The sequence below is a fragment of the Brassica rapa genome, chromosome A03 (genome assembly GCF_000309985.2).
Source record: "Brassica rapa cultivar Chiifu-401-42 chromosome A03, CAAS_Brap_v3.01, whole genome shotgun sequence".
NCBI classification, from domain to species: Eukaryota; Viridiplantae; Streptophyta; class Magnoliopsida; order Brassicales; family Brassicaceae; genus Brassica; species Brassica rapa.
Window position 1 is genome coordinate 28,926,797 of NC_024797.2, and position 19,126 is coordinate 28,945,922.

A 19,126-nucleotide genomic window follows, 5' to 3' on the forward strand; every position below is an offset into this window, starting at 1 on the left:
TGGGAGGTGAATTTTATTCATTTTTATTCATTAGACTCAATTTTCAAAATATCATATGTATCCATGTGATTTTCAAAATCTATGTGATAAAAAAAACTAGAAAAAATAGTTATACTTACCAAATATCTATTGCACTTTAAATCCCAGTTATATGTCCAAAACTATAATCCATTACATTTTAAATACTTTTACATTTTTGGATATATAATTCTTCTTATATTGTTTTATCATTTTTGAATATATAATTATATTTATAAATATTAGAAAAAATTAAAACAGTTTCAAAAAGCATTTTATAATTTAAAAAAAAAAGAAGTTTTGACAAAAAAATTGAAAAAATCAAAAGAATAGTAGCCAATCTAAAAAAAATTATGATCAAATTTCATAAGTCAATGTATATAAATTTTCACAATCTACATAACTTTTTATAAATTTATCAATTTTTAAAATTCACAAACTCTATACAAATTTATCTCCCAATAACCTCCTTAGAAGTTTATGGAGAATATATGAGCGATTATTTACCGGTCAATAAATAAAACTACAACTTTCGTGCTTCAAATTTACATACATTATCTAAACCAAAATTCTCCAAAACAATATATAACGTATCCGGCTAATATATATAATATAATTTAGTTGCGCTTTCAATCGAATGCTTAATGCTTCATATGTTTTACAGTTTTAAGTACTATATAAACTAAGGTCAGCAAAACATGTACCAAAAAGATTATGTTTGAACACAGTAATGTAAAATATTTTTCGTTGGTAAATGGTTAAGTCCATACTTTACGAAGAACAGGAAGTAGAGACCATTTTATAGTTAGAACCAGGTGATGCAGAATATATAGAGTAATATTTAACATTTTAATGTCCGAAAAGCCTATCAAATTATCACCATCCAAATAAAAATACGAAAGTAAACTGATTCTGTTTTATTGATTTGTTTCGTTTATAACTTTAAAAAAAAATTAGCAAGGATACTGGCATTTGCACAGTCTAGAGTTGCCAATGCTCTCACAAAATCCAGATCCACCAAGATACTTTTGTGCACAGTTTTGATTGCATGCACTGCTGCACAAGCCAGTCCCACCGTAGCATTGTTTGTGATGTGGAGGAGTTGGTGATGGCGGTCCGCATGTGTAATAGCACGTGCAAAGTTGGTTTCTGTTGTCGCAACTTGCTTGGCCCGTTGGCCCGTGTTTAGCCTTGCATCTCTCATCACATTGTAGACAACTACCTAGAGGGTCTTGGCATGAGTTTGCCTTCACCTTATTAGCAACTGTAAAAAGTGTTCTTTAGTACATGAAAAATAGATCACTGATAAAAACATCTGCATCTATGACAATTACAAGAAAATAAAACGTATTTAAAGAGCAGAATGTACTGTAACGAAAAGTTATTTCTGAGATAATGTGGAAACGATACATTCAATATTGAAAAAAACATAAAATTTATAGACCAAATAGCATAAAAAGAGCAAAAGGATGCAGCCAAATTACTGATAGTGTACTAAATCGGTAGAAGAATTTGGCTAAATGTAACTCAGTCTATCAAGCATATGATCAAAACAATACTCTCTCCATCTCAGTTTAAAGTAAATCATTGTATGAAATAAAAACAAAATAGTATTTTAAAATACCTTTTGGACTATTTCGTTATCTTAAGATGCATTGGAACAGGTTACCGGAAAAGTTAGAAAGTCTCAAGTATACACCGCCTAATTATTTATTAATAATAATAACTAATAAAAAAAATTACCGGAAGAAAGCATGACAAAGAAGATGATTACAACCACAAGTGAAAATGTATTCTTCATATTTTCTAGTTTTTTTCTTTGATAATTGGTTGAGACAATTATTGGTATACCATTGGAACATCTAGCTGGTATATATATATATATATATAGTGTAGTGCGCCAATAGCAAGTTATATGTAATGATTTGTTTCCAAAAGAAATGGTCATTTCTGCTGAATGCTGAATATTGATGATAACATCGAATTAATTTCTTAGTCAAAACAAAAAACATCGAATTAATTTCTCAAAGTTCAAACATACATTTGAAGTCAAATGCCAAAATGAGCCATAAACAGTTGTAGTCAAACTTCTAAAGAGACATATATGGATACTAGACGGAATATATGATATTTTGTATGATATTTTTTTTTTAAAACTAAAAATATTTGTATCAGTATCTTTCAACATGGTGGTAATATTTTGGGACTTAGTATGTATCCACATCAGTATTGGTCCGATTTTTCCTTGTAACTAAATTATCATTACTTTGGCCAATATTAGATTTGGTTTCGGTCCAAGTGGTTTATATGGTGGGCCGTAATAGATGATCGGTTCATTTCCTAACATTAGTCAGAAAGTATTCCAAACTCGGATCAGACAACATGTCACGCTTTTGGCTAGTCCACTTTGTAGACGTTAGCCGACCGGATCAGCCATAAAACATATAAAAAAGTATCTTTCAGCATACTGTTTTTAGAGCAATTACATATTTTCAGCTTACCGTCTTACTTATTTTATAACAAACCCTACAAATCTTTAAATTATATGTAAAAGGAATGTTGAATATTATTACTATTATTTTATTTAATTACAAAATATTATGTTATATCTTTTGAGTTTTGATTATCCTTCATATTTGCAAAATATATTTGTGTTAATAGGCATGGACAAACGGATCCTCGAGTCAGGTTTATATTAGATTCTTTCAGGTTTGAGTTCTTTGGATCCTAGCCATTTGGATCCAACTAAGTATTTAAAAAAAATTGGTTTGATTTCGAGTTGGGTCTTCTCGGATCTGGGTTGGTTCGGATAGACAATTTTTATACATGTAAAGAACCTCTATATTCAGATATATTCGATTTGATTTTCAAGTCTTTTAGGTATTTTCGACTTTTTCATGTTTTCAGATCAGTTACTTTATAATTTTTAGGTTTCTTTTATAAATTTCAGGTATAATTTGGATAACTCGAATTTATTTTATCCTATTCCAAATTTGCACTCGAACTTTTTGTAACCCGCAACTTAAATACCCGATATATCACAATCCATAAGAATAAAAAAAAAATTTGTAATAGATATTAGGGTAGGATTATTAAAATTAGAATCCACTATTACCCTATAGGATCTAGGGTTCAGTTCAGGTCGGATTCAAGACCCATGATCCTCCATATAAAATCCAGTAGGATAAAATGACATTACATGTACTGACCCGAATCGGTGTTTGGGGTCGGTTCCAATTCGGATCTTCGGATTCAGATAATATATACAAGATTATGGACTAATTTAAAACCTATTTTAAGTAATTAATTATTATATTTCAAGTGCTGTTTGATGATGACATGCGAAAACCAGCAATGATAACATCTTGTACTTGTCTCCTGTCACCTAATCCCAGAGCAGATTCGGCAGAAAAGATATGTATTTCATTGTAGTTCTTAACTTCTTATGTTCCCAAGCTTCAGTTGACACTATAAACTTGAAAAAATATTATGAAAATGCATTATACACAACCTAAGACTTTATAATCCAAGATAAGAAAAACAACTCCCAAACACAATAACATAACTACCAAATGGTTAAAAGGACTAGAATCAACGAAACAAAAGTTTAAAACATACACAAATCACAAATATCAAGCGCATTCATCCTTCAACAACATCGACTTGAGTTGGATCAGGTCTGTGTTATCCAACCGGATGTCCCTCTTATCATGAAGAATTTTTTTATAGATAAAGAATATCAAAGCGTTCAAAATGCATACAGAGTAAAAGATAATCATCTTTATCTAGTTTCATGAAATTTGTGGATTTGTTCTTCTCTCTTCATTTTCGTTTAAACTACTTTCCCTTTTGTTAGAAAATAATCCATGTTTCGAATAATTTGTTACTGCATATATATGCCACATGTTGTATATGCGCACATGAGATAGGTAGAATTAATATATCTTTCCCAATGTATTAATCACTTTTTCCTGCAAATTATTATATAATATAAGTATTCATGATTTTTTTTATCTAAGTATGAAAAATGGTTTTTGATGTAAATATAATTAAGGAAAATATGAAGCTGCATTACATACATTGGGATATGTATGATGGACTTAAAAGATTGCGATGTATCTTGCATATCAGAATTTGGACAAAAGGCCACTGGCGTATGCAACTTATAGAAAAATCGTGCTCTCACCTCTGTCCAGCTGATAGAGTTCATACATCTTTCATGGGAAAAGGCTCAATTTCGCAAAATGTATAAGCTAAGGTTATAATCCTCAAGATATATTGTATTGGTTCTTCGTTTCTTGTAATAATATGTTGTCAAAATATTACTATTTAATGTTAATAAAAAATAATATTACAATGGATGAGTACTGAATTGTCTCCGTCACTACAAGAAAAAATGCTTTTAATAACGGACGAAAAACGCTATCTAACGATACGATAGCGGTTTATGAAGCGCTGTATCATCGCCCGTCATAGTAGGTCAAACACTTTAGATAGCGCTTTTTTGCACTGTTATCTTTATGTTATATACAATAACGTTTTTCAGTATGCAATTAAATATTTTTTAATAACGTTTCCTTTTTTGTTATTATTTATATTATTAAAAATATATATATATATATATATATATATATATATATATATTATATATATATCAAAATTTGGAAAATTATATATCGAAATTGCAATTCATATATTAAATTGATTTATAAATTAAAATTAATTTATTAATTAAAATTGAATTACAAAAAAAACTAAACCCAAATTAAAAAAAGAAACCTAACCAAAAAAACCTAGATCTAAACTTCCCAGCCACATTGTATTGTCTTCTCCGTCAAAGCCGCAAGGTGAGCAGCTGCAGCGGCAGCGTCGGAGAGAAAGAGCGGAGACGCAGGAGGGAGAAGCTCGGGATCTGCCAACACTGTCTTCCTCTTCCTCTGTCTTCTCCGTCTCAACGGAGAGAAGCTCGGGCCACCGCCGTCAGCCTTTTCCTCTGTCTCCTCTGGTGGTCTGCCTTGCCAGTAGCGCTGCTACACGTTCTCCTCCATCTTCCACCTTGCCACCGGCGCTGCTCCGCCATCTCTGTTTGTCACTTGCCATCTCTGAATCTCTTGAAGAGAAAGGATCTAGAGAGATTGGATCTGTTTCTCTGGAAGAGAAAGGATCTGGAGAGATTGGATCTGCAGGGGAAGCGTCAGCAGCGCACAGATGCTGATACCGTCGGAAAGGTTGGTTTGTGTGGCTGTCCAGGGTTTTTTGCGACTCTTGGTATGTTCTCTGTTGTGAATGACAAAGCTACGGGGAGGATGAACCATAGAATAAGACTGGAGTGGAGACTTGCCTCTCTAGGGAAAGAGAAGACTCTGTTAATCGTAAGAAAAGAGTTGATAAAAAAAGTATCGTAAGAGAGAAGTTTGATCTTAGGCCACAAGATCAAAACAATCGATGGCCACAAATTGTAATCCTTATTTTTGATAGTTTGACCAATAAGGAGGAAGGACGAGGATTGACTAAAATTGATTCGTAACCATTAGATTAAAAGCAATCGATGGTTGAAAATTAATCAATCAAAAACTGTTTTTATTTAATGGTTATTTTAAGAATTATAATTTTATCTTTATCTAATTTTATTTATATAAAACTAAATTATCATTTACATTTATAAAGTTAATGATATATAACATTAACAAAGCGACTATATTTCATTTTATATTAAAAATTAATAAAAATGCATTTTATAAAGTACATATGTAAATAAATTTAATATTTATATATATTTAGTGTAAAGTACATATGTAAATAAATTTAATATTTTTATGATTTATAATTTAAGATTTGATGCATAAAATTTGAAAGATTTTAATTTAAAGTCTAAATCTAAAGTTTGGAATTTAGAATAAGGGTTTAAACTATAGGGTTTGAGGGTTAGAGTTTATAGGTATTGAATTTAAAATTTGAGATCAGTTTTTGAAAAAGATTAATTTTTGAGTTGATATTTAAAATTCGAAGTTAAATTAAGTTTTGGTGTTAAAATATTTGAGTTCAGATTTGTATTAAGAGTTTAGGGTTTAAAAATTTGTTTAGGGTTTAGAGATTTAAAAAGACAAACATAACGTTTTGTTATGTTTTGCTATTAAACCATAAGCTATCATAACGCTTCGTTATGTTTTGCTATTAAACCATAAGCTATTATAGCGTTTCTAAATATAGCACTCTATCATAGCGTTTCCGAATATACAAACGCTATGTTAAAACTAGAGGTATGTCAACTATATCACAATCGAAAAAAACGCTATGCTGTCCTGCTATTAAAACACAAATTTCTTGTAGTGCGTTTTTCCTTATATTACAATGTTTGTCTCAGAAGTGAAACCAAATGCAGACCAAGTTCAGTGGTTCAAATTTACATACATGATTTATAAAACCTCCAAAACAATTTATAAATATGTATTTACAATGTTTGGGTTCCCGGCAAAGAGGTGAAAACACCTTTTTGATTACCAAAAAAAGATATATATATGTATCCGGCTAATATAATAGACAATTGTGGTCGGATTCGGAAATAATCCAAGTCTCTCAGCTGGATGGATGTGTGATGCTCAATGCTGCTTTACAGTTTACGTAGTAAACTAGGGTCAGCAAATTAAAACATGTTATAAAAAGATTTTGTTTGAACACAGTAGTGTGAAATATTCGTTGTCGGTAAATGTTGAGTCCATGCTTTTTGGAGATGAGGAAGTAAAGGCCAAGTTTATATATAGTTAGAACCAGGTCGTGCAAGATAGAGTAATTAACATTTTTCATGTCCCAAAAGCCTAAATATTTACATACTTAATTACTTATATATGTTTAAATTTCTTTTTTTTTTGTCAACATGTTTAAATTTCTTGTCAACATGTTTAAATTTCTTCTCAACATATAATAAATATTAATACACGATAGTCTAGATGGCTACAACATAAATTTTGGCAACTGTTATCACTATTATTTTTACCGGAGTTTTAATTTGTGTTACAGTTATCAGAAAATATGCTCCTCCACCAATTTTTTTTGGATAAATGATTAAGAGGTTGATTGTTTGCAGATTCTGCACTGGTTTCTGGTTTTTGATTTTTTAAAATCTATTTTTTGTCCAATCATGATTTTGATTTATTCAATGGCTCTACATAATTTTATCAGGCTATCAAATTTAGGAGATGTTGATTTTGATTCAGACTATCCAACTTGGTAATGTACCAACAGAAGACTCTGATTCAGATGAAGACGAAGAACATAATAACACTCATGTGTACTATATGGAAGGCATTCGAGATTAAATTTATGCATCTTTATGGGATTCAAGATAATTTTTATTTTTTATTTAAATTTTTTTGTTTTAAAATATTTTTTAAAAAATTATGTATGCTTTGATGATAGTATTTTATTTTTTATTTTTTCAATGGCTCTACATAATTTTATCAGGCTATCAAATTTAGGAGATGTTGATTTTGATTCAGACTATCCAACTTGGTAATGTACCAACAGAAGACTCTGATTCAGATGAAGACGAAGAACATAATAACACTCATGTGTACTATATGGAAGGCAGTCGAGATTAAATTTATGCATCTTTATGGGATTCAAGATAATTTTTATTTTTTATTTAATTTTTTTTGTTTTAAAATATTTTTTAAAAAATTATGTATGCTTTGATGATAGTATTTTATTTTTTATTTTTTCATAATAGATATTTTACTATTTATATTTAAAATTTATTTTTTTTTAAAGCAAAAACTAGAAACTAAAAACCAAAATCAAAAACCACCAATCAAGTTTTTCAAAAAACCAAAATCTATTGCAAAATCAAAAACCAAAAATTAAAAACAAAAAATTAAAAACCAAAATCCAAAACCAAAATCTAGAATCTAACAAAACAATCATCACCTAAGATTTATTACCATTTTAATTTTTGATAGCGATACAGAGTGACTCGTAACAGATCAAATAACGAGTTAAACAACACCAAATGCAAGAAAAACGACTAATGATCGAAAAAGGCCAAAACCCAAGGATCTCTGAAACTTTCAAAGCCAATCTTCCGATAATGTTTCAAGGTACGAAGCCAAGAATTCCAACAAAGTTTATGAGTAATCTTTTGACCGGCGATATTCAACACCACGAACTTAGTGAAAACCGACGACACGAATCCAATAAAAACCGACAATGCTCCTCCACCAAAATGTTCCCCTATAAAATTATTTTTACTATTTACTACCACTGCCGACATCAAAACTGCAAAAGTTACTACAAGAAGCAAAATGCTATATAGAACAAATAATATCGATATGCATACATATATATATATATAGTAAAAGAGACAAAAGGTATGAAAGGCCAACTAAAATATATAAACTATAGTTCATTGTATACATAATATAATAGTTAGCTGAGGAATGCAAACTTTACATTTCGTATTTGTAGTATATATTGTATGAAAAAAAAAAGAGAATGCAAACAAGACACTTGTTCCGATTGTTTGCTAAACAGTATAATCACCGATCGAATCTGAGATCATATAGTCAAGAAACACAAATATTTTTCTAATGTTACGTAAGCTAAGCGCTATGAAATTTATTCGGTGGTTGTAAATCTCGAGATTAGTATTATATTTTTAGTAAAAGTAGACAATAAAAGAGAACTCAATTAAGGGGAAAAAAACAGGAAAAAACGTAGATATGGACACATTGACAACGAACGTGGAGGAGAAGACAATGACAGATATAATATTTTGTGAAGGAAGATGACACATGCATTGATGTTTCTTCACGTAAAGAAAGGCCTTCGAGTTGGCATTTCCTTGCCTCACGAATCTTTGTCTACCTCGTGCTTCTTTTTAATTCTCTTGTCTTCTTATTTTCTTTCTTTCTTTAATAGATTAATTATCTGCCACAACGCTCGCTACTCCGTCTCTTCTCCTCTTTGACTTTTGTCACACTATCGTCTTAACTCAACCATGGTTAACAAAGTTTATTGCAAAACCCTAAGTATCTGCTGCTCCTCGATATTATTTTGTCCAATAAATATATTATCATCGTCATTTAAAAACTTGTATGATTAATCCAAATCAAGACTCCCCATGTATCTCTCGTTTTGTTGTTTGTTTTCTCTTATAATCTTTTGTTGGGATTGTGAACTGTGACCATGTGTGGTTCAAGAGTCAACTTCAGACGTAGGGTTGTCACTATCACTTTTGAATAATGTATATCCCTAGTTTTTGCTTTTATTCAGATATGCAGTTAATGCTAATATATCTTTACAATGTTCATATCTCTTTGAGCCACATGAATCGGGCTTTGGCTCCATTTATATAACCTCTAATCACGTCATGTGACTTGATTTCAAATATCTTGATTTCATGTAAAATTTCCTAAGTCCATCATTCTCTAGTCTCATATCTCAATCACACTTCTTAATATGATTATATAAATAATCATGTTTCATGGATACATTACATTTAGTTTAATTACTATTAGCCAATTACGAACGTAAGGGTTCAAAAGACCAATACCTTTTGTACTTAGAAAACTTTTTACATTAAACAAGAAAAGAAAAGTGAGCTAGAACTACATTTGACTTTCCCAACCGAGATAAGAATATATAGTACTTTTGGGAAAAAAAAACAATTAATTAGAAGAGGCCGAAGATGATAAGGAATTTTCGTTTCATATGTACATTGGAACCTGAAATTATTTTAATAAAAATATCAGTAACAAAATGAAAGCAGGAAGATCCAACTAAACTTTGTTGTTGAGGACTAAGTGTTTTGTCAAACATAGGATCCGACCGTTGTTTGTTGTGCATGTGCCTAGAGACATGACCCTCGCATCATCCATAACTAATTGTCTTCCAGATTTAATACTTTTCATACCTTTCTACCATTTAGCGAAAAAGATATCACACTATTTTACATAATATAGACAATACAGAACCAACTATAAACTAATGCCATGAAACCAATGTTTGACTGAACTCCTGTTAGTTCATGCGGTTTGTATGTACTACAAATTATAAACAAAAACAAAAAAAAAACAACGCAAAGATCAATTTTAGTCGCTAGGTTTTATCAAGCTACATAATCATTTAATTCAGATTTTGTAAATAAAATACAATTTTATATAATTCGTTGCTAAACTATTGTTCTTTTTGTTTTCTCTTTTGAAAATAAATTATGTTGTTAAAATCGTTTTAGGTATGTTAGTCGTTTTTAAATGTTAGCAACATGGGAAAATACATTGTTGGATACAACCATAGGGTCCTAAGCCTACGGACAAAATAATAGATTTTACCTATCATAGTTTTTAAAAAATTGTTAGGTACTAATAATTTGATTCGATCAGCTAGGTCGCTGATTCGATGTTTTGAAACGGTCTTACAAAAAAATTAAAGATATACACATTGGTGATCTTGAAAAAAAAAGAGGGAAGATGAATCTATTTATTTGCCAATAGATTGCGACTGTATTTTGAAAATTACAGAAAATTCAAAATAGTGGAACTAAAATAATAAAATTAAAAAACGCTTCAAGCTCCAAAGCTTTGACTTCCAAGCTCCAACAAAAGCACTCAACCCATCTATACTACAACGCTCTCGCTTCCTTGCTCAGTCACAATCGTCAATCTCCGAGCTGTCTTCAAGAACTCACTGATCAAACATACAAAAACAATTATTAATTACATGTTCTATTCACCATCACATGCATATTTTAAAAACATGAGAATATGCGTTCTGTTTTTACCTGAAAGGTTCGTTTCCTGCGTACTTGATGGCACCAGACGCATCCCTATAGAGAACAGAGCTCAACATCTCAGCCTTTTGAATCCCAAACATGTCAGAGAGTTTCCTACTCAGCTCCTCGTACGAGCCAAGAACCGACAGGTCTAACGTTCGACCCACGTCGTCTGACTCCATAAACACTTTACAGTGCCCAGTCTCCAAACCTGCTGCATCATGAGCTTTGTTGGAGCAAGGTGAACCTTCTTCAGATGAAGATAGTTTCGATCCGCCTGACGTGTTTGCAGTATCCGTTGACCCTTTCTCTGAGATCTGCTCCTCAGGTAGTATCAGCTTCCCGAACAAGACAATGTGAGACTTCTTAGATTCTGTATCATCATTACACGGTGTTGTCCCCATGGTCAAGAAACAGAACCCTTTCTCGTTCCTGCTATCGATGTTTCGCAACCCTAATGGCTGAGAAAGAGGGAGAGCTGATGGTTGTGGTGGTGGAGGTGGTCTGTTTAAGTAGTAATGGTGGAGATCAGAAGATGATAACCCGTAGTACTGATGAGCATTATGCCTGGCTCCCTGTAAACCCACGGGAACGTTGTCCAGAACAGAGCTTAACGGGTTTGATCTTATGAGAGGGTTGCTTGGGAAAGAAGGTACTGGGATTGAGTTGATTAGATTGTTGTAATCCGGATGCTGAGGAAGCCTCATCTTCTTCCTCGGCGGCGAAAACGACGTAAGTGGGATGGGATGTACGTTGGATACCAGTTCGACTAACCACGGGTTAACCCGCTTCACGTTTTGGAGTAGGTCCGGCTCATCCCAAGCCACCTGAAACACATAAAATGCAAACCTTGAGTCTTTCTTGGGTCACAAGTAAAGAACAAAAGAGGAAACATAGTCAAAAGGATCTTAAATAATATATAAGTGAGACCGATCAATCCATTTATCGCTAAGGGATCCTAAATAATATTATAAGCGAGACGTATTAATCTTGGTTTTAAGTTGGAAGCTCATGAACATAACCGAAACTTCTTAGGGTTATTACCTGTAGAAGCCGCCAAGGGGAGTTAGGCCAACGGATAGGATCAGAGACACTAACAGCCGACACAGTCCCCATAAACCAGCTAATCCTCGACGAATCTTCTGTCTCAAACGCCATTTTAAACCTCATACCTGAGCACCAAGGAATCCGCATCGCCGCCCTAGCATCCAACGCCTTGACGCAAAACTCAGACGTGCTAGCCCTAGGATAGTACACAACCTCAAAGCCCCTTCCATTAATAGCAAGCGTGGCGGCCTCTATGACAGACTCAGCCGCCACCTTTCCTTTTCTATCGGCAAGAGAACAGTTACTCCTCCTCAAACTATTACTCTCATCTTCTCTCAAAAGAGAAGAGTAGCCGCAGCTTCCACCGATAGGGTTCCAACCAGGCGAATACTCAGGTCCATTACCGATCCCTCCTCTCTTAGCTCTCCTGATCCCTACGCAGAGATCTCCACTCTCAGCTCTCATGAAGACGATGGAGTCTCCCGCCACAAGCTTCTTCTGGTTCACGAAGTTACTCCACCCCGTAGTGAGGAGATGCCGACGCGGCGTCCCTCTGTAGATATGTCTGAACTTCCATACATCTCCGTGAACATCTTTGGCGAGAATGGTCTGAACAGGCGGCTCAGCGTTGTAGTCTAGCCTCGGGAAGATCGTTTCCGCGCAGTAGCGCGGGACTGAGAATCCCCCACCGTTGTTAGCATCGGACTGAGTCAGAGTCTTGGCAAAGGAAGGAGTCTTCTCGCTGTTAGTCTCGAAACCATTACCTTCTTGACCATCTCCGTAGTCGTGATCGTCGTCTTTTAAAGGGATCAGTCTCAGTTTGGCGAAAACCTCGTCGGATTCAGGATCAGCCATGTACTTGATGGCCAAGACACGGCATAGAACCATGGGAGGGATAGGGAGGTTCTTGAAATCTACGTGGTCGTAAGCGTTTTCGGCGTGTCCTTGAGGGAAGTAGAAGACTTTGGAGTTCATAGGTGGCATACGGACCATGCCGCCAGCACATGCATGCCATAGCTGTGGATCTAAACCTTTCTCTGATCCGCTTTTCATCGGATCCATTACATTTATCATTTCTAACAAATGTAATAATCCCTACAAATGAAAATGAAATAAAAGGATTATTAGTTTTTGTTTTGAATAGAGTAGATAAGACAGAACACAAAAGCATATGCTTTTTTTTTGTTGTTTAAAGTACTTTTAAGATGTTAAAAAGCTTTTAGTCTTTTGAATCAGTCAACTCTCTTATACCTAACAACCGAGATTTTCCCGGAAAAAAAAGTTTCCTGAAAATCCGACAAAAGGGTTATGTCTAGATAGATTCGGTGAGAGATTGAATATGATTATCAAGAAAACTTCAGATAATTCAATAAGAGATTAATAACAGTTCAAGTTTAAAAGCCTGCTCAAGGTTGTGTTGTGAGGAAGATAAAGCAGAAGGTCACAGATCGGTCGGTCACTTTGAGAAGAACTGAAACAGCAAAATTTCTTGAAAAGTAGAGAGAAGAACATAGAACAGATCAAGATTAAGCTAATCAAATTAAAACATCGCACGGAACTGATTAAATATTTATTAATAAAGATGAAATTCATACAAGGATTCGATCAAACAGAGAAGATTTAAGACAGAAGTGAAAGACTTTTGTTCAAACCTTGAACAGTAGTAGTAGATCTGAGACAAGTTCTTGAAGATTCTGTTCTAAAAAACCCTTCTCTTGGTTTCTTGAGAATCTGAAGATTCTGCAGCTAAGTTTCTGCTTCAGAATCGGATAAGAGTTCACTTTTGTTGTACAGAGGGAAATGAAAAGGGTTCGTGTATATGAAGGAGAAAGGTTTGGCTTTCTGGAAAATAAAATAAATATATATAAAAGCCATTTATTTTTTCAACTTTCATTAACTCATTCACATGTTATGATTTTAATCAGATTAAAAATAAAAAAATGTAATGTTTTAAATCATTTAAATTACGCCCCAAAAATGGTAACAATTTGGTAAGTCAAACCCTTGATTCCGGGCATAAAAATCGACAATACGGAGTGTAAAAAAAATATTATAAAATTTGATATATAACGAAAAATATCGACATACGAGTAGAGTTAAATCGCGCACGTGACGGGTCCGCACGTGTCGTCGGTGCTTCCGACATATCTCCTTGAAATCTGATTAGAAGCATCTAATTACTTAACTATTCAAATTTTATTTTCTAACTCAGCCATTAATTGTTCTTTGAATTTACTAATGTTAACCGTTTGGTAATCCCAATATCATTTAATTTTTATCTTATTGTTTACGGAACACGATAGTTTGTTGATGATATCCATGTTATCAATTTGCTGTCGCTGACCATGGTTAATTGGTTATTAAGACCACTCTGTTCAAAGGGTAATAACACGATTTACAAAAATACAGTCCTGCTTTCGTTTTTATGACTGCCTAAAATACAGCATTTATCAGTATGGTCACGACTCACGACTCATAAACCCATATACTACTTCTCTGCTGCTTATAATAAGTATACAAGCAGTCTATCTAACATTTATTTCAAAGTGATATCTAAATAGACATTAAAAGATTTTTTTTTGTCAAAAATAGACATTAAAAGATTATTTGCCGTTTATCATTGCATTTCAAGATTATTCATTTTTACTACTATTTGATTATGTTTCTATTATATATTTTGATTATCTGAAATAGTTCAATATTTTCAAAGAATGTGGTATTTTATACTTTTTGTATTCATCTATATTAAGAAACATTTTGCTTTTAGTGTCATTTTATGTTTGATAGGTTTGGAATCAATTCACAACACATGCGAAGACTAACTAGAATCATCCACACATTGTTCAAATCCGGATCGGTTTGATACCAAACAGTCTTTCTCTAACCAATATAAGCAACTATATTCAGATGTTTTATTAAACATGCTGCACAGTTCCCTGTATTTTACTTTGGTTCGTTTCTCAAGTTTTAAATTGCCTTTAGACTTTTGAGTAAATAAGTAGCAATTTTTTAAGTAACGATGTAAATTAAAAATGTTGCATAATGTCCGGCATCTAGTATATGGTTAGTTACTCATGTTTTTACAATTGCTTTTTGAGTAAATAATAATATTAAAATGTATGCTTCACTTGCAAATTAAAGAATGAACTAAATGCTTTTGATATAGAAAGAAATTAAAAAAAGAAAACATTTCGAAAATCTCTCTTGTAAAACTATAACTAGACCCCATATTTCCAGATATCAATACTACGATGATAGCAAGGCTCAATAAATTTCCGCATGTGTCTTTGTATTTTCTTGTCGTAAGAGATAGCTTCTCTATTATCACGAAGAGTTCGATCTACGCCATTGTAAATAAACACTCAATATCAAATTAGTCAAAAAAAAATCTAATTATCTACGTGCATATAAACTTAATATAGTTCAAGATCTATTACATTTATGAAATATATTATATAAATTCGCCAAACTCTACGCGATTGACAGTTAAGTTTTTTTTTTTTTTTAAAAGTAAACGCAAAAACATATTTTAACAGTGATATCCCTTTTTCTGAACAACTTTTGACAGTGATTTTATCATTAAGCTTTTGCCATTTTGTGTCAGCTTTTTATAGTAATGTTTATGTGAATCCGAAAATACTATTCCAGTTCAAATTTAAAACATTACTAAACTTTAAACATTAATATGAACAAGAATTGATAACAAGAAATCAACAATGAGAAAACATATTTGACCAGAGGGCATAACACGTGCGACTAACCATGGTTAATTTTGAAGTGTCTGTTTATATATTGTTATATTGTAGGTCAACATTAGGACTCTCCTTGTCAATAGTTATTACGTGCGTCTCCATTTATGTCCATCCAGTAATATTTGCATGTCACGAGGGCAATTTCGTCACAGAGATAAACCAATGGATCTGAAATCTGATCTCTGAATGTCTTCTTTAGTCGGTCAGATTTGGTTTTGCATGTAATACTCCTCATGTTTGACCATACGTTTTGATGCGTGCCAATTGAAGATTGTTAATATTTTTCTAATAAGTATAATCTATAGTTTTGTACGTCAAGTTTAGAATTATATACTCCTTGGGACTTTGATAATGTCAAGTAAAAATTAATACTTAGAAATCCGTAGATTAAAGGACCAAGTATTTAATTACAAGAACATTAGTATAATATTTTTTATCATTAAGAACTTTGCTGTAGTCTCTTCTCAGCGTTAACTTTGTACTGGCAAATTGATCGCGTTTAGGTAAAAGTACTCATGAGTGTTTTTAAGTTCCGTGAGTAATTAGATTAAGTCCCTAGTTATGGTGTCAATTGTCAAACCATAGAGAAAAGAAAATTAATACAAGGTAATTTATATGAATCAAACTGGAATAAACCTGTTGTTATCTAACAGAGTTGTAAATAAAATCTTGAATTGTAGAGATAGTAAACGACGCACGCTTCAAGAATTTTAAGGGGTTTTCCCACAGTTATGGAGTTAATTTGAAAAGATAGACGATAAAGAGTGATGAAAGCTCAAACAACAAAGAGAGTAAATTGTAAAGCGACCTTGTAAGGAGGAGACATATAAAGACATGAACTGGGATCGGACACAAACAGTCGTTATAGACATTGACTCTCTCTTGTCCTTTTCTTTCTCACCTTTTGTCTTCACAAATAACAGATTATTATTTAAATTCATTTATCCTATTTGTGGATTGCATATCCTGTCAGTGATGAAGAATTATAAAATAAAAATCCGTAGATTTTAGTATTAATAATCAGAAATAAACAAAAAGCTCGCTCAGTTACAAAAACTAGAAGTGTTCGTCTATACATATCGTCCAGACAACTATCTCTTTATTTTTGGTGTCTGGTCTCGTCCAAGACTTTTGTGGTGATTGAAGAAGCTATGGCTCTCTCCTTTTCTATACGTTTCTGTGCGTTTCCGACGGTCCCCCATCTTTTAATCTGACGTCTTTTATTTATAATCAAGTACCGTTTGTCTAGTGCAGTCACCATTTTATTTAATGAGTCGGATCTGATTTTTGGCTTAGTTCTTAGTGGGTTTGTGCTGAGCCTCTTCCAACTCTATTGTAAATAGATAGATATATTCCACTCTAAACATATCACCAGATCCTTTTGAAAATATCAGTTTTTGTGTCACTAGGCCCGTTTAGTCAAGGCTTTTAGTTTGACTTGTATCGGCCCAATTGTTCTGGGCCTGGATGTATAAACATGCCATCTCTGGATCTACATGAAAAGATTGTTCCAACTTCTAATTTGTCACTACTGAGAGTCAAGAGACCTGGCTTTTTTAGAACAGCTCTGGCTCAACTTGTTATCGTCAAGCATCATTTCACATTTACTTACACCGTATATAGATTATATGTTTCTGCTGTAATTAATTACTAGATTTTGACCCGCGCACCCGCGCGGGTGTATTTTTCAAAAATATTTTGCTACTTGTTTTTTATGTTAATATTAGTGCTTGAAAAAAATCAAAATCTGAAGAACGAAACCGATCTTGATCTGAAAGTGTAATACCAAATCCGAACCAAAATTGATAGCAAAATATTTTGAAAATATGTTAATATTTAATCTGCGCGCCTGCGCGGATGTATATTTTGAAAAATATGTTGATATTTGTTTTTCATGTAATTATTAAGATTTGGCAAAATAAATCCGAAGAACATAACCGATACCGATCCAAAATTATAGTACCAAACCCGAACATAAATTGATTAAATATTCAAATTATTCAAAGTTTTGTTATTTAGAGATCCAAATCTAATCCGAACCGAAGTATTCGGATACCCGAATTTATCTAAAAATATATTTATATACTTATATATATTAATTATATTTAGATTTAACGTATATAAAACATCAAGAATAATACTTTTAAATTGGTTTAAATACTTAAAAATATATATAGATAGTCAAAAGTAAATATCTGAAATAGTTAAGGTATACTCAAATCACCAAAAATACTTAAAATAATTATTGATTTTGTATCCAAAAATTTTAAATCAAGCCAATTGATATATTAAGCTTAGGTATTCTGACATATGTTATTTAAATTTATAGGAAATATATTATTTTATTTATAGATTTTTAGAAATTTAAAATATATAATGATTTAAAACTTTAAAATTAATTTAAATGGATCCAAACTCAAACCAAACCCGCAAAGGTCTGAATCACACTCAAACCAAAATTTAGAAACATCCTAATAGGACTGAAATCTTTGACCCCAGAAATCCGAAACGCAAATCGATCAGAACCAAACTCGTAAGGGTAACCGAAAGCCCATCCCTAGTCATTATTATGTATCGTATATTGTCATCATATAATTAATCGTATTTATATGTACCATCATATAAATAATTACATATATTATATTTTTAAAACTTAATATGAAATATAAAAACCATAATTTGAGTTGGTATTTCAAATTGGGCTTTGTATTGTATTTTTCATATATATATGTTGACAACATTTTTTATAATGGTTATTGAAAAATAGTTTAGTAAAAATCCATTTTTGAATATATGTATATTTTTCAATCAATTTATGATATAAATCAATTTTGAATTATTATTTTGATTTGAAATATGTATATAAAGTTTAAATTTTGTTTTATGGTTAGTTTAGAAAAAAAAGTTTTAGGCAATTAGATTGACTCATTTTAAAACTGGCTCAAATAGATAGTTTCTTATAATATGATGGATTTTCAATTTTTCTTAATAACATAAGCCCATTACTTTTTTGCTTAATAATACTATCCTTGTTTTCAAACAAAAGTAATGGTTATTGAAAAATTGTTTAGTAAAAATTTATTTTTGAATATATATATATTTTTCAATTAATTTATGATATAAATCAATTTTGAATTATTATTTTAATTTGAAATATGTATATAAAGTTTAAATTTTGTTTTATGGTTAGTTTTGAAAAAAAAGTTTAAATGATTTGACACATTTTAAAACTGACCCAAATAGATAGTTTCTTATAATATGATGGACTTTTAATTTTTCTTAATAACATAAGCCCATTACTTTTTTGCTTAATACTACTATCTTTATTTCCAAACAAAAGTAATATTTTTTTAAGAGACTACAATCCATGTTACCAAACACTCTTATTTTTTAAACTCATATACATGTTTCCAAACAATCTCATTTTGTACTTCAGTTTTAATAAGATAGATACAGCTTTTCAACTATACCCAAATAACTCGCACCATATTGGGTACAAAATCTACCCTATACGACACATGTTGACCAGCATATGGAGCTCTTA

At 31.9% G+C, this 19,126-nt stretch overlaps 2 protein-coding genes across 2 annotated transcripts; both read right to left on the reverse strand.

Annotated features, from left to right (window-relative positions):
• Window positions 1-267: 267 nt before the first annotated feature.
• LOC103861926 (defensin-like protein 183) lies at window positions 268-10,039 on the reverse strand. The gene is made up of 2 exons (XM_009139639.2): window positions 1,762-10,039; window positions 268-1,282 (listed from the first exon to the last, which is right to left on the reverse strand). The coding sequence occupies exons 1-2, from the start codon at window positions 1,964-1,966 to the stop codon at window positions 972-974; spliced, it is 516 nt and encodes a 171-aa protein (XP_009137887.2). The 5' UTR covers window positions 1,967-10,039; the 3' UTR covers window positions 268-971.
• Window positions 10,040-10,366: 327 nt separating this feature from the next.
• ARF16-2 (auxin response factor 16) lies at window positions 10,367-17,176 on the reverse strand. The gene is made up of 4 exons (XM_009139640.3): window positions 13,483-17,176; window positions 11,828-12,925; window positions 10,793-11,610; window positions 10,367-10,698 (listed from the first exon to the last, which is right to left on the reverse strand). Exons 2-4 carry the CDS (start codon window positions 12,902-12,904, stop codon window positions 10,629-10,631), a joined length of 1,965 nt encoding a protein of 654 aa, XP_009137888.2. The 5' UTR covers window positions 12,905-12,925; window positions 13,483-17,176; the 3' UTR covers window positions 10,367-10,628.
• Between the last annotated feature and the right edge of the window lie 1,950 nt (window positions 17,177-19,126).

Coding starts and splice junctions, on each gene's coding strand:
- LOC103861926 (XM_009139639.2), bottom strand. CDS start 1,966: ATGACCATTTCTTTTGGAAACAAATCATTACATATAACTTGCTATTGG. Junction 1,283..1,761: donor CTTTGTCATGCTTTCTTCCG/GTAATTTTTTTT, acceptor CACTTTTTACAG/TTGCTAATAAGGTGAAGGCA.
- ARF16-2 (XM_009139640.3), bottom strand. CDS start 12,904: ATGATAAATGTAATGGATCCGATGAAAAGCGGATCAGAGAAAGGTTTA. Junction 11,611..11,827: donor CCCCTTGGCGGCTTCTACAG/GTAATAACCCTA, acceptor TATGTGTTTCAG/GTGGCTTGGGATGAGCCGGA. Junction 10,699..10,792: donor GCAGGAAACGAACCTTTCAG/GTAAAAACAGAA, acceptor ATGTTTGATCAG/TGAGTTCTTGAAGACAGCTC.